Raw genomic sequence first — 13,945 nt, 5'->3', positions numbered from 1 at the left:
ACAACATGTATCAGAATTTGAAAGGATAAATCTACATTGGAAGTAATATCATACAGATGAACATTATACATCAATGGGATCTTCTGATTTGATGCTAGTAGGAAGAAAATGATGAAACTCTTTCCTGGAGCCTTTCAGGATTGGAGAGTTGCCCAGTTGTCAGGGATAGGGGAAGGAACTTCTCTTCCTAAAGGTATCCTACTAGACAGACTCATCCTGGGCCAGGCTGATCCTCCCAAGGGCCCTCACTATGGCTCCCAACATTTCTTTGTTTCGAAAACTATAGATGATGGGGTTGCACATGGGGGTGATGATGGTGTAGAGGAGAGAGAAAGGCTTGTCTTTGTCAGGGCCATGTGTGCTGCGAGGGTTCATGTAAGAGAACATGGCAGAGGTATACAGAAGGAGAACCACAGTCAGATGGGAGGCACAAGTAGAGAAGGTCTTCCCTCGACCTGAGGAGGAGGCTCTGCCAAGGATGGAGGCCAGGATGCGGGCATAGGAGATGACAATGAGCACCATGGGGCTGAGCAGCACCAAAATGGCATCGACAAAAATCATCCTCAGACTAAAATGGGGGTCTCCACAAGATAGGGCAATCACTATGGGGGCCTCACAGAAGAAGTTTTCTATGTGGTTGTCTCTACAGAAGGGATTCCGGAATGACATATACTCAAGAAAGATGCCATTGATCAGCCCAAAGAGCCAGGCAGCACTCACCAGCTTCACACAGACCTGCCGGCTCATGATCTGGGCATAGCTGAGTGGGTGGCAGATAGCAACATAACGGTCATAGGCCATAAAAGCCAAGAGGATGCATTCAGCCACACCCACACAGAAGACCAAGTACATCTGGGTCAAGCAAGAGACAAAAGAGACAATGTGGTTCTTGACCACCAGGTGGATCAGCATCTGTGGGATAGTGGTGGTAATGAAGCAGACATCCAGGAAGGACAGGTGGCCAAGGAAGAAGTACATGGGGCTGTTGAGCCTGGGGTCTGTCCAGGTGATGAAGATGATGAGGCCATTCATGGCCATGGCAAGGCTGTAGAGGGCTAGGAAGAGGGCAAAGAGTGATGCCCGTGTGGAAGAGGAGCTCTGCTCAAATCCCACGAGGATGAACTCTGTCACTGTGCTGCCATTCCTTAGGTCCACTGTCTTGGACCTGCTTGAGGAGGGTGGACAGGAAAGCACAGGTGAGATAGTCTGTAGGGAATGTAAGGTACTCACTTGAGCCCAGAGACCCAACTATAAAAGAAGAATGAATGGTGGTAAATGTTTTAGAACTTTAGGAATCATGTAATTGGCAATGTTGTGGGGAGTGAGGATACCAAGGTCACCACAGGCTGACATGGAATTGTAATATCAAAACTGAGGAAGCGATAGTTATACTTTATTCTGATTTGGGCAGGCCTCAAATGAAGTACCACATCTGCCCCAGGGCTGTAAACACTGAAGGATTAGCCACTCTCCAAAATGTGTTCAGAGGTGCAAAGCTAAGATGGTTGGGCCTGGTACTCATGGCAAATGAGGAAAGGTTTAAGAAAGTGAGGAATGGAATATTTGAGGGAACGGCATGCTGGCTGTTAGCTTATAGAAGATCATATTTGGGAGATGTTTACAGACGTATTTTCCTAGAGGAGAAAAAGTGCTCAGCCTTACTGTATGTATTTAAAATGACAAATGGGTTGAAGTTTCAGAGGAAACAATATCATTCTCCCCTTCAGCATTGCCCCTTAGCTGAGAATGATTTGCAAATCTCTGGAAAGAGAGTCATTCACTCTCTTTCCAGACTCTCTCCCAGTGGTTGGTGCTGCTGCATCCACCACCCATGCTGTGCATACGGGAGATGGGCCTAGTTCTGAGCTCTTGCATGCTTTCCTAATGAGAGGCAGTTTCCTACAGAGGTTGGAATACAGGGCTATGCACCATTGGGTGGAAAGGATGCAACCATTGCTGTGAGACAAGGGAAGGTATGAGTGGGGCACAAATACAGCATTTCTGGAATGGACCTTCAGAAAACTGATCTGTCCGTTTGCTTCCAGGATAAGTCTTGTTCTTTTCCCATCATCAGAGAATGAGTGCTCAGAATTCTCATGTTCTTTTCTCATTATTGCAACTTTTAGGAAGTCATCCTAAAAGTGCATGTTTAATTTAATCTCTCTTGCACTTTTCATCTTGTCTCGGAGTTAGGATACCAGAGAGATCCCTTCCACTCTCAGATCCTTATAGATGGTTAGTATATTCCTTCTTACCCTTCAGTTCTGCCAACCCCTCTTCTTCATTTTCTTTTCTCTCAGGCCTTTTCCCACACGTTCTTACTCTACCCGTATGTTTGTCTTTCCCCCTCATTTTGCACTTCCACTTCTCACTGTTTTCTTCTCCCTCTCCCTTTCTCATATTTGGTGTGGGTGTCTGCCATTCAGTGACCTCTGGTTGGACTCCCCTTCCTTCTCTGTCTCTTTAAATATCTCATGTTGCCTATCTTAATTTTAGCACAGACCTACCCCATTACTGCCACTCTTTTCTGCTTTGGATTCCCTCTAGGTGATTTCCTGATACATCAAGGCAGTAGACCATTCCCATCATCCGTACTTTGGGATGCTCCCCTAGAACTTGTCCCTAGAACTCCTCTTCAGGGCTGAGAGAGGGCAGGAAGAGTCTAAGAGCAATGTTTAACCCGAGAAGTGGCTTGGGATCATGGGACCAGTGGATAGTTGTGGCTGAGGTCAGAGTCTGGGCAAGGGAAAGCAGTGAGCTATGCTCCAGACAAGCCTGGGACCTGTACAAGAAGACACTGAAGCTCAACCTAAGAAGGCCCGAGGATCCATAGTAGTATATAAGTGCTTATTGTGCTTCATTGTACCAGAAAGAATACCTGGTGATAAGTGGCATCTAGCCCTGGTAAATACTGGGGTTAATCAGCCAAGCATTTGTATAAATAAATAGGACAAGGACTTTAAAGTCACATCCTACCTCATTCTGTGGGTTGGCTGGTGATGATGTTTATCACTGAATCACTGCAGCAAATAATAGAGAAAATATCATGGTGTCTGAAGAAAAACTGGTCCACGGATGATGGTCTGACCTGCTGGTCCACTCTGGAAGATAGTTGTGGTGGTACCACGTCAGTTCTTTGACATTCATAATGTAGATGATGAATGTTCACTTAAAAATACCTCTACATTGCATATGTACTGCACTCTAGCTGTCACATATTCCACTTATTAATAAACATAGTTGCTCCCACTGTTCATACTGTATATTTTTACCTTCTCAGTACTTTTAATTCTATCCCAGTGCTGAGTTTTAGCAACTTGACTTGAAAAATCACATGCTCTCTTAATTGTTCCTTGAGGAATTACCAGCAAGAAAATAACAAAAAATCATATTCCTTTAGCTATAGACAATCCCTTATTATTATACAACATAAAACTTATTCTTGTAGTTTTTTTCCAAAACAGAATTTTCTGAAACTAGAAATCAGAAATTGTTGCTAAGTGGCCTAAAACTAATGGTGAACCTCTAAAATATCATTTTGTTGGTGGTCTTAATAATGGCCATAGTAATATGTAAATTGGTGTCTCTCTACTTTTAGAAAGATTTGTGAGATTTCGCTGATAAACCAGAAGAGGATGATGGGATTTCTTCTGCCAAGGGTATAGATATAAGATAAATAACCACCCATAACCTTTGGGTTTCTTGTTTAAAGAGTCTAGGGTGTGTAATCTCATTTAAATTCATACTAGTTTATTAAATATTTCACACATGCCATGAGTTTTTATTGTAATTTAATTATTCGATCTAATCTAATCAAAGAACCTGTGGTAAGTTATGTTGGAATGCAGTTGAGCAGAGTTTGGCAAGGAGAGAGGAATAGGGAGGAAGTTTTCAGCTGTGGGTCCAGATTGGCTTCAGAATGGTTAATTACACATACTGTTCTGATTCCTTTTAGAACTACTTGCAAGCAAGATATAACTTTTCAAAAATTCCAACAGCCTCTCTGCAGAGCAGTGATTTGTGTTGGAGGAGCAGCCAATAGGATGGTGGAAGTAGGACTATTTATGTGTCTTATCTTGTATGGTTAATCATAGACTTAATGGGGTAAGAATACAATGCTAGATACTGTTAGGGGTGGGTAGGTAAGGAATAAGTTCTTCCATATTCCTGATGTTTCCTTTCACATGGCTGAAACTGTGATAACATAACATTCTTGACCTTTCTCTTCGTCATTCACATCCTCACATTCACATTCACAATCACATTCATGTGAATTCACATTCACGATCACATTCATGATTCGAGAAGGAGAAACCAAGCACGAGTTTTCTGTCCCGTTCCTGAGGTCACTCTCCCTTTGGGAGTGAGTGGCCTTCTCCAGAGCTGACTCTACCCCTGGTTAGGGAGACTTTGTGGTTGTACAGTCGTGTCAGTTACAGGGGAATAGGTTTGTCTGTTTCACTCTCTGCTTCTGGATTAGGAAACCCAATGTCTGCTTTGTTAAAATAAAGGTGCTGTTTTAGCCTCCACCTGCAACCTGTCTCATTGCTCAGATGATTCAGAACCAGGTAGGAAGAGCAGTGTTATTTGCTGGACCCCTCAAAATCCCTAATGGTATTAGCATAATACCATATCATAGCATAATCACATATATGGAAATAAAATTCAAAGAAAGACGTTATAGAGCTTTGGTTAAAATGGCAAGAAACCATGAGTCACAATGATGTCTGAGATGATCCTGAGAGGGAAAGTTCTGCTGTTACACATATGCTGAATGCTCAAAGCACAACGCTGGTGAGTTAAGGGAGAGAAAAGTATATTCCAAGATCATAGGAATACAAAGAACAAAGTCTGCTATTGTAAAATAGACTAGTGGGAAAATGTCTCATTAAAATGTTAAGATTCTGATTCTTGCCATAACTACTGAGGAGAAGCAGGACACTATTGAATACTTTTGACAGCCACAATGTTCTTGTTGTTTCCTAAAATGCTGTGACCACAGGAATGATAATATAAAACAGCACCGTATTGGAGAGTATACCTGCCTTAAGAATGTGTTGATTCACTTCATTTGCAAATAAGCTTATCAGCATTCTTTTTCTATTTTTTATTATTTTTTTAGATGATCTAAAATCTACTAAAATCTAATTGTTTAAAATTGGAGTTCAATTTGCAAACATATAGCATATCACCCAGTGCTCGTCTCGTCAAGTGCCCCCCTCAATGCCTGTCAGCTTATCAGCATTCTTAAAATCACACATATATATTTTTTTGTAAAATTATGTATATATTTAGAAAGCTTCAGCCCCTGTGAGGCTTGGTTATCTTCTTGCAGGTAGATAAATAAACGTATAAATAAAAAGTGTAAATATATACAATGTGGCTCTAGTAATTTCAAATCTAACAAAGCTTGAAATCTGGTTTCTCTAAGCCCTTCTTTTTTGGATGAAATTCATACTTTCATGAACTTAAAACCAAAAATCATTATTTTTTCTGAGCAGAAAAACTTTGTGGTGGATATATATATATATATTCTGAAGTTCAAGGAGCTCCAGGAGTGAGAAAACATGTTTCAGGATGTCCATGCATCTCAGAGATGTTGTGCCAAAACAAGTGTGCATGACAGAATTTTTCTTGGAGAGGTCATAGGTTAACCAACTTCTCAACAGCAACTGGAACCCACACAGGGTAAGAATCTTGTCATCTAGATATTTGAAGTCACTAAGACTTCTCTTCTTTAGGCTGAAAATGAAAGTTTTCTGTCATCTTGCTACATTGTTTATTTCCTCAAAAGTGTCTCCAAGGAGAGTGGCTGAGACATGGTTGAGCACTCAACTCTACCACTAGTAGCCACTTGATGTTATATTATCCCTAAGAGGTCTCAAAAAACGGTCTGCACAAACGGTTTATTACTTGCTTGAGTTTTGGCTTCCAGCCCTTATGTTGGAGGGCTCCTAGCTCCTGTTGGGGTTGACCACATGGTAAGCTTTTTTTTTCGTGGGTCACTTAGTGTCCTAGGGCCTAAAATGTTAAAAGGAAGTGAAAATCCTCCTGTTGCTATCCCCCACACCTATAGTCCAATCTTGACCTCATAATTAAAAGGAGAATTAACAGACTTAAAAATATACAGAAAAGGGTTGGGGTGGGTAAGAGGGTACAATAAGATACCTAATTAAATAGCATATTTATGATATAAGTTCAGAAAATGACATTCTAAATTACCATGGAAGCGGTACTTCTGGCCCTGTGAACCACCAGATATTACCTAGAGAGAGTAACAATATTTTTATATTGGGAGAGGAAGGAGGAGGTGGCAGATTTGGGAGAGGAAGGAGGAGGTGGCAGATTAAAAAAAAAAAAAAAAGGAGTTTCAGTGCACTTGAGGTAGTTTGCTGAGGGAAAATCTCTATGGTGACCAGTGGTTTTGTGTCATTCAAGTTTAGGACAAGCAGAAATGGTAGTTAGAGGAATTTTCTGTCCCACAAGGCTTTTAAACAAGTGCCTCAGGGGTCTAGTTTCCTGCTCTGTAGGTTTTTGAGACTATTTCAATGAAAGTTCCAGTATGTCAGGTCTGGTTTAGACTTGGTCCAGTACAAAGACAAAGGATAGACATCAGCCTGCATAGTTATCAGTGTCCCCAGGAGGATCCATGGTTCTTCCTCTTAACCTCCTTTCTTATTTAATGGTATTATTTGAACTCTTAGTAACCTAAATCAAAAACCACAAAGTCACCTTCCACTCTCCTGTTTCTAACCTCCATAATATATTAAGTCCCAATAATCAATTTTCCCTACTCACCTACACACACCCTGAATTCCAGCCACAGCTCACATTCCCCCACAAACACCATAGTTTCTTGACCTCCAGGTCTCTGTGTAAGCTAGTCCCTCTTTCTTGGAATACACTCTTCACACATTTTCTCTATTTGACAAAACCCTGCTTTTACAAGACCAAATAAAAAATGTTAACTCAAGAGGGTTCTTTGAAAATTGAGTGAAGATTTCCATTGCTTCTCAAGACTGAGAGCTAAGAGCCAGGCTGAAAAAATCTAATAAAATAAGATTAGATCAACAGGCATCCTTCAGGAAGAAGGCAATGGCATCCACCCTCCTGATTCCAGCTGAGACAAGGTAAGGTTCACTGTAAAGGAGTTTATCAATTTCTATGAAACAGAGACAATGATGATTTAGAAATCAGATTTAAAAAAGCAAAAAGAGGCCTATTAATCTTTCAGAATTATAGACATGATGAAAACCTCTAGAAAGGAATGAGGGTGAACCCTGTATTTGGCCTTGCTAAAAGAGAACGGCAACCAGGATCTATGGAGCTCTTTGTTAGTGAGACATCCACAACCAGAGATCAGGGAGATGCACAACTTAGAGTTGTTTGGAAGATTTTGCTACCTATCTGCGGAGGGAGAGAACCAAGTAGTTGTATCTAGCTAGGTGGGGTCTCACATCAAAATTATTGGAGACAGTAAACTACAGTGAGCCTGTTCACCAGGAGCAAAAAGTGAAATTAGAAAGACCTTGTAAGACAGAACCATTGTCTGCCGGGCCTTACTCTGCATCCTACTGCATCAGCTCCATCATTAGAAAGATTGAAACACATCCTTAGATGGCCAGAAAGATATCCTTGGTTTTCCTTCTGAATTTACACATTATTCAGAATGCTGTGTAATTGTGGCAGTTTTGAAGATTTTCAGATTTGAGAGGTAACTTTGGAATGCCATGATTTTCACTAACACATGTATATGAACTTTGAGGAATTTAGGAATAAAATTAGAAGGCAATGGGTAACAGATTTTTGCCATGGAGGACCTAACAAAGTTGTAGAGACCAAAGCATATGGATCCATGGTTGAGAAGGCATGTGGAAGACAGATGTAAGTGATTTCTAAGGAAGGACAACCAATCATCACTGAGAGTCCCTGGAGGCCTCTTCTTCTGGCAACTCTGTTGCAACTTAGCAACCCATGTCAATGTCTTACAAACTCACTGCAGAAGTGTTTCTATAGACCTACCATTTCCCCTCTTTTCTATTTTAAGTCCATTCCAATATCTCTTTTTCTTAAGTGAGATGGACACTGAGTAGTCTCTTTGCTCCTCACTGGGTGTGGTCATAACTGGCCCACAACAGAGATTTAGCCCATTGAGGTAAATTGTAGAAATGTTCTAAATTCTCTCATTGTTTTTTAGTCTTCTGCCTTCTTTTTGCTTCAGCTACCTCTTTGCTCCTGGATACACTTCTATCTCTCCCTATATCTCTGAACCTGAGGCTCTCTGGAGTGCCTGCAGTCCGTGACAATGGCCTGGCCTGGCCAACACGTGTTATACATGTGCCAATGCTGAGCATGGCAGGTGTTTGTGATGGGCTAGATTCCTGTGATGTGCAAAAGGTAAATGTAGGTTACATGCTCTCCCAGAAGATCCTTCCTATTGATCTGAACTAATGGGAGACACCATAAATAATGGAATTACCAAAAAATAACCTATATTTCATATTATAGCTGAAGTTCTAACTCCATATGTTGCCTGTCTCCATCCCATAGGACTTGCTCTTCCATTGGCCTTCTCCATTCACTATCTGACCCTTAATGTGAACTTACTGTCCCATTAGAACCTATGGTGAAACCAGACTACACGTGTTGCTCTTTTCCCTTAATGCAGTCACCTGCCATATGGAAACTTAAAGAGTAAAATAACCAAAAAACCAAGGGAAAGAGAGAGGAAATGATATGCAAAGGTATGCCTAATGATCTTCCTCTGAGTGTATGTCCAAAGCGGGATGAATAAGAAATTGGAGACTTTAGTAATCAAGAATTATTCAACATGGGAAGATTAGATAATTTCAGCTGTTCTGTGGTATTAGTAAATCTCAGCTAATTTGCATTTTAAATTTCGAGAAAGAAATCTGGAATGACTCTAAGGAGCTTAGAGAAGAAAGAGAGAAAAAGTGAGAGATCGTGAGAGAGAGAAAGAGGGAGAGAAGTGCATACTGATAGAAGAGAAAAAAGCGGAAACACAGAAAGATTCCTACACTAACAAATGGATGATTTTAGAAGGTGAATACCTATATATTTAGGCACTCAACAAATATCTGGAACCTGGTATCTCACCTTATAGGGAAGCAGTGAGGCTAAGGGGCTAAGGACAGGAACTTTAGAGGCAAGCATACCTGAAATTCAATCTTGGCATTGTCACTTATAATGTGCAGCTGGCTAGCTGAGTCACAAGTTTTTTCTCCTATAAAAAAAGGATTAGCTAAAATAACATGTAATTAGAGGTTGCCATGTATTGCACATTAAAAAACATTAGATGTGATCTCTGTTTCTTCTCCCTCTCTCTGTGGTTTCACTTCACATGTGGAAGGACTACTGTAAACATCTGGCCAGCTTCCCAAATACAGAAACCAAGAGAAAGAGGAGGATCTCCTTATTCCTAATGGGAATAAGGAATAATCTCCTTATTCCTAATTCCTGCCTCTCTCTGTCAGGAGGATCTTTCCATCCAACTCAGTTTTAACCCCCAAATATTTGAGTCCCATTTACTCTTAATCCGGCTTACAGAAACATTGCAAAAACATCAGCCTCAAGCTCTGGAGCACAATGACTAAGAGAGGATCATCCTTGAATCACTTCTCAACCTCTCTTTCTCCAGGGAACAAGAAAGCAAAATACCAGGTAAGTATAAAATACCACCATGCACAAACACCAAGCGGAAGGATCGAGAGAAGAAAGAAATGAGAAAAAGTAGTCTTAGACATACTGGAGAGATCCCACCCACACCAAACAAAAAAAGAGAAAAGTTAAAGCCAAAGAGAGAACTAGAGAGACTGCAATAGAGAGAAGGAACTAGGAAAAGTTTTCACATGTCATAAAATGGTGTAGAAAATTCCCCTGGCTATTCGAGGTCTTTTCTGATTCCACACAAATCTTAAAATAATTTGTTCTAACTCTCTGAAGAAAGTCCATGGTATTTTGATAGAGATTGCATTAAACGTGTAAATTGCCCTGGGTAACATTGACATTTTCACAGTATTAATTCTGCCAATCCATGAGCATGGAATATTTTTCCATCTCTTTGTGTCTTCCTCAATTTCTTTCAGAAGTGTTCTATAGTTTTTAGGGTATACATCCTTTACCTCTTTGGTTAGGTTTATTCCTAGGTATCTTTTGCTTTTGGGTGCAATTGTAAATGGGATTGACTCCTTAATCTCTCTTTCTTCAGTCTCATTGTTAGTGTATAGAAATGCGACTGACTTCTGGGCATTGATTTTGTATCCTGCCACACTGCCGAATTGCTGTATGAGTTCTAGCAATCTTGGGGTGGAGGCTTCTGGGTTTTCTGGGGGCATCACAATGCCAGATTTCAGGTTGTACTACAAAGCTGTGGTCATCAAGACAGTGTGGTAATGGCACAAAAACAGACACATAGATCAATGGAACAGAATAGAGAATCCAGAAGTGGACCCTCAAATTTATGGTCAACTAATATTCGATAAAGGAGGAAAGACTATCCACTGGAAGAAAGACAGTCTCTTCAATAAATGGTGCTGGGAAAATTGGATATCCACATGCAGAAGAATGAAACTAGACCACTCTCTTTCACCATACACAAAGATAAACTCAAAATGGATGAAAGATCTAAATGTGAGACAAGATTCCATCAAAATCCTAGAGGAGAACACAGGCAACACCCTTTTTGAACTTGGCCACAGTAACTTCTTGCAAGATACATCCACGAAGGCAAAAGAAACAAAAGCAAAAATGAACTATTGGGACTACATTAAGATGAGAAGCTTTTGCACAGCAAAGGATACAGTCAACAAAACTAAAAGACAACCTACAGAATGGGAGAAGATATTTGCAAATGACGTATCAGATAAAGGGCTAGTTTCCAAGATCTATAAAGAACTTCTTAAACTCAACACCAAAGGAACAAAAAATCTAATCATGAAATGGGCAAAAGACATGAAGAGAAATCTCACAGAGGAAGACATAGACATGGCCAACACACACATGAGAAAATGCTCTGCATCACTTGCCATCAGGGAAATACAAATCAAAACCACAATGAGATACCACCTCACACCAGTGAGAATGGGAAAAATTAACAAGGCTGGAAACAACAAATGTTGGAGAGGATGCGGAGAAAAGGGAACCCTCTTGCACTGTTGGTAGGAATGTGAACTGGTGCAGCCACTCTGGAAAACTGTGTGGAGGTTCCTCAAAGAGTTAAAGATAGACCTGCCCTATGACCCAGCAATTGCCCTGTTGGGGATTTACCCCAAAGATTCAGATGCAATGAAACGCCGGGACACCTGCACCCCGATGTTTCTAGCAGCAATGTCCCCAATAGCCAAACTGTGGAAGGAGCCTCGGTGTCCATTGAAAGATGAATGGATAAAGATGATGTGGTTTATGTATACAATGGAATATTATTCAGCCATTAGAAATGACAAATACCCACCATTTGCTTCAACGTGGATGGAACTGGAGGGTATTATGCTGAGTGAAGTAAGTCAATCGGAGAAGGACAAACAGTGTATGTTCTCATTCAGTTGGGGAATATAAATAATAGTGAAAGGGAATATAAGGGAAGGGAGAAGAAAAGTGTGGGAAATATCAGAATGGGAGACAAACATAAAGACTCCTAATTCTGGGAAACGAACTAGGGGTGGTGGAGGGGGAGGAGGGCGGGGGTGAGGGTGAGTGGGTGACGGGCACTGAGGGGGCATTTGACGGGATGAACACTGGGTGTTATTCTGTATGTTGGCAAATTGAACACCAATAAAAAATAAATTCATTAAAAAAAAAAGATAATGAAAAATAAATAAATAAAATGGTGTATATGTGGAAAGTTAGAAACAGGTGGCCCTGCAGGGAAGGGACAGAGAGAAGCTCATCAGGAGACAGAGAACTAAGGACCCAAATCATGGCACAGAATAAATGAGGAGAAAAGCCAAAGGTGGAAAACGAGACTGAGAGGGTGACTAGGCAGGCTAGGCATAGCTCCCTGGTCATGTGAATCAGAATCAAATAGCCAGGTATTAAGGTACCGCTCCCTCAAGTTCTGGAAACGAAAGACTGACCTTCTGGATTGTCTCCCTCTCTGCATCAGTTAGAGACGGTCTTTGCAAACCAGACTGGCCCCACCAAGCACATGCAAGGCATGTGCCCCTCATCCAGAGGCATGAGCACTGCTGGGCAGACTCTGAGAGCCTGATGGAAACTCACGGGGGTGATTCAGAGAACAGAGTAGTTGGGAGAGAATTAGAAGAGCAGATACGGAGGTAGGCAACTAGAGAGGGAGAAATGGACAAGCTGGAGGTTAATGGAGTCTCCTTCATGGCCTCCGTGTGCAGACCCTTGGTGGCATCTGAACACAGGTGGTCACTGAGGGAACCAGGGGTATTAATCTCTGAAGGATGCCATCTAAGTCAGGGTCAGCTTTCACTGCAAAAGTGAGCACGTTCACTGACCTTCTCCATGGGCTTTGGTAAATGAAGGCGATGACATTGGCTGTGCTGATCTCAGGTCCGGAAGAGGGATCCAATTTGCAGTGAATTTTGCTCCAAAACAGAAGCTGTTTATAGGGCAAGGAGTATATGCACACAGGCAGGTGTGAGATTCTAACCGGTTACTGTGAGGAGCCAAGTGTAATAAGGCCAATAACTATCTTCTGTAAGGTATTACCATTCTAACTGGATCTCCAGGGATAGTCTCATACCAGTTCATTCCAATGCTCCCTTGTGAGGCTATGTCCATGGCAGGTGCCTGGTGTATAGAATAGTCTCAGGTTTTCCCACGAAAGTTCTGGTCCATTGGCCTGATAATATGATAGACAAAGTGGCCCAGAGGTATCATTATCCCCATGTCCTCAGCTTGAAATCCTGAAGCCTTTTAACTCTAGTCTATCAATTTTATTTTGAAATCATTTTCTAGCTAGGGTTTCTGATGACGTAGGCAGTGCTCCCTGTGTCCCCAATGAAATACTTTTTCATACCATTATGCTGCATTCAACACAATAATAAACATTGGGTGAGTACCCACTCTGCTCCAGTCAACTTTTTAAATGATGTCAATAGGGTGGTAAACACACAGTCACATGCTCCCCTTGATGACATGCTTCCCTCTTAACCAATGTCCTCTACCACTCCCTGATCACACTTCCTTTCTTCAGATCTGAAGAATTTTTTTCTCTGGATCCACCCACTGTTCTTCTAAGATCCAGCCTGCTCAGCACTGAATTAGAATCTGTACAATCAAAAAAAAAAAAAAAAAAAAGAGAGACAGGCATCCTCACATCCTCCACTCATCTTTCTACTCCTGGAGAGCCTGGACTCCTATAAAATTGATTCATTCTAAATGTGCAGGATGGGTTTTTCTCCCCACTCCACTATATACCTCCACCACCATTTTCAAATTAAAAACTCATTTCAGTGGGACATTTCTGTAAGATAACTCAGGATGGAGGAAGGCATGTTTTTAAAGCATAAAGCACAAAAGTTAAGCTTCAGGATATTGATCTTTGCAGTACAAGGTATCTGAGATTCCTTCAGATATCCATCCAAAAATTCCCGAAAAAAAACCCCCCCAGCTTGTCAAGTTCTTTAAACATAGCTTTTCTATAACATTAATTGATATTCTAGAAGTAAGCCTGCTGATCTCCTTATTTCCTTATAACCTCTTGTCTACAACATTTTATTGACAGAATTCTAACCCAAGCATTATACACAATTCAACTTCAGGTAACAAAATATTTATGGTTGACCCTGGGACAACTAAGGGTAAGAAGCACCAGCCCTTTGGGCAGCAGACATCTGCATAAAACTTTAATTCCCCCAATACTTAACAACTAAAAGCCTACTGTTGACTGGAAGCCTTACTGATCACATAAATAGTTGATCAACACATATTTTGTGTTATATGTATTATATATTGT

At 41.1% G+C, this 13,945-nt stretch overlaps 1 protein-coding gene across 1 annotated transcript; it reads right to left on the bottom strand.

Moving 5' to 3' along the window:
- Positions 1-201: 201 nt before the first annotated feature.
- On the bottom strand, positions 202-4,297 carry LOC112921221 (olfactory receptor 10AD1-like). The gene is made up of 2 exons (XM_072767885.1): positions 4,185-4,297; positions 202-1,165 (listed from the first exon to the last, which is right to left on the bottom strand). The coding sequence occupies exons 1-2, from the start codon at positions 4,295-4,297 to the stop codon at positions 202-204; spliced, it is 1,077 nt and encodes a 358-aa protein (XP_072623986.1).
- Between the last annotated feature and the right edge of the window lie 9,648 nt (positions 4,298-13,945).

Source organism: Vulpes vulpes, chromosome 8 (assembly GCF_048418805.1).
Source record: "Vulpes vulpes isolate BD-2025 chromosome 8, VulVul3, whole genome shotgun sequence".
In the NCBI taxonomy this organism is placed as follows: domain Eukaryota; kingdom Metazoa; phylum Chordata; class Mammalia; order Carnivora; family Canidae; genus Vulpes; species Vulpes vulpes.
This window is presented reverse-complemented; position numbering and strand designations above follow the sequence as displayed.

Excerpts from the sequence above, each read along its gene's own strand:
- LOC112921221 (XM_072767885.1), bottom strand. The coding sequence starts at position 4,297 with ATGAATGTGATCGTGAATGTGAATTCACATGAATGTGATTGTGAATGT. Across the intron at positions 1,166-4,184 it reads GTTATCACAGTTTCAGCCAT|GTCCAAGACAGTGGACCTAA; the intron begins GTGAAAGGAAAC and ends CTCCTCAAGCAG.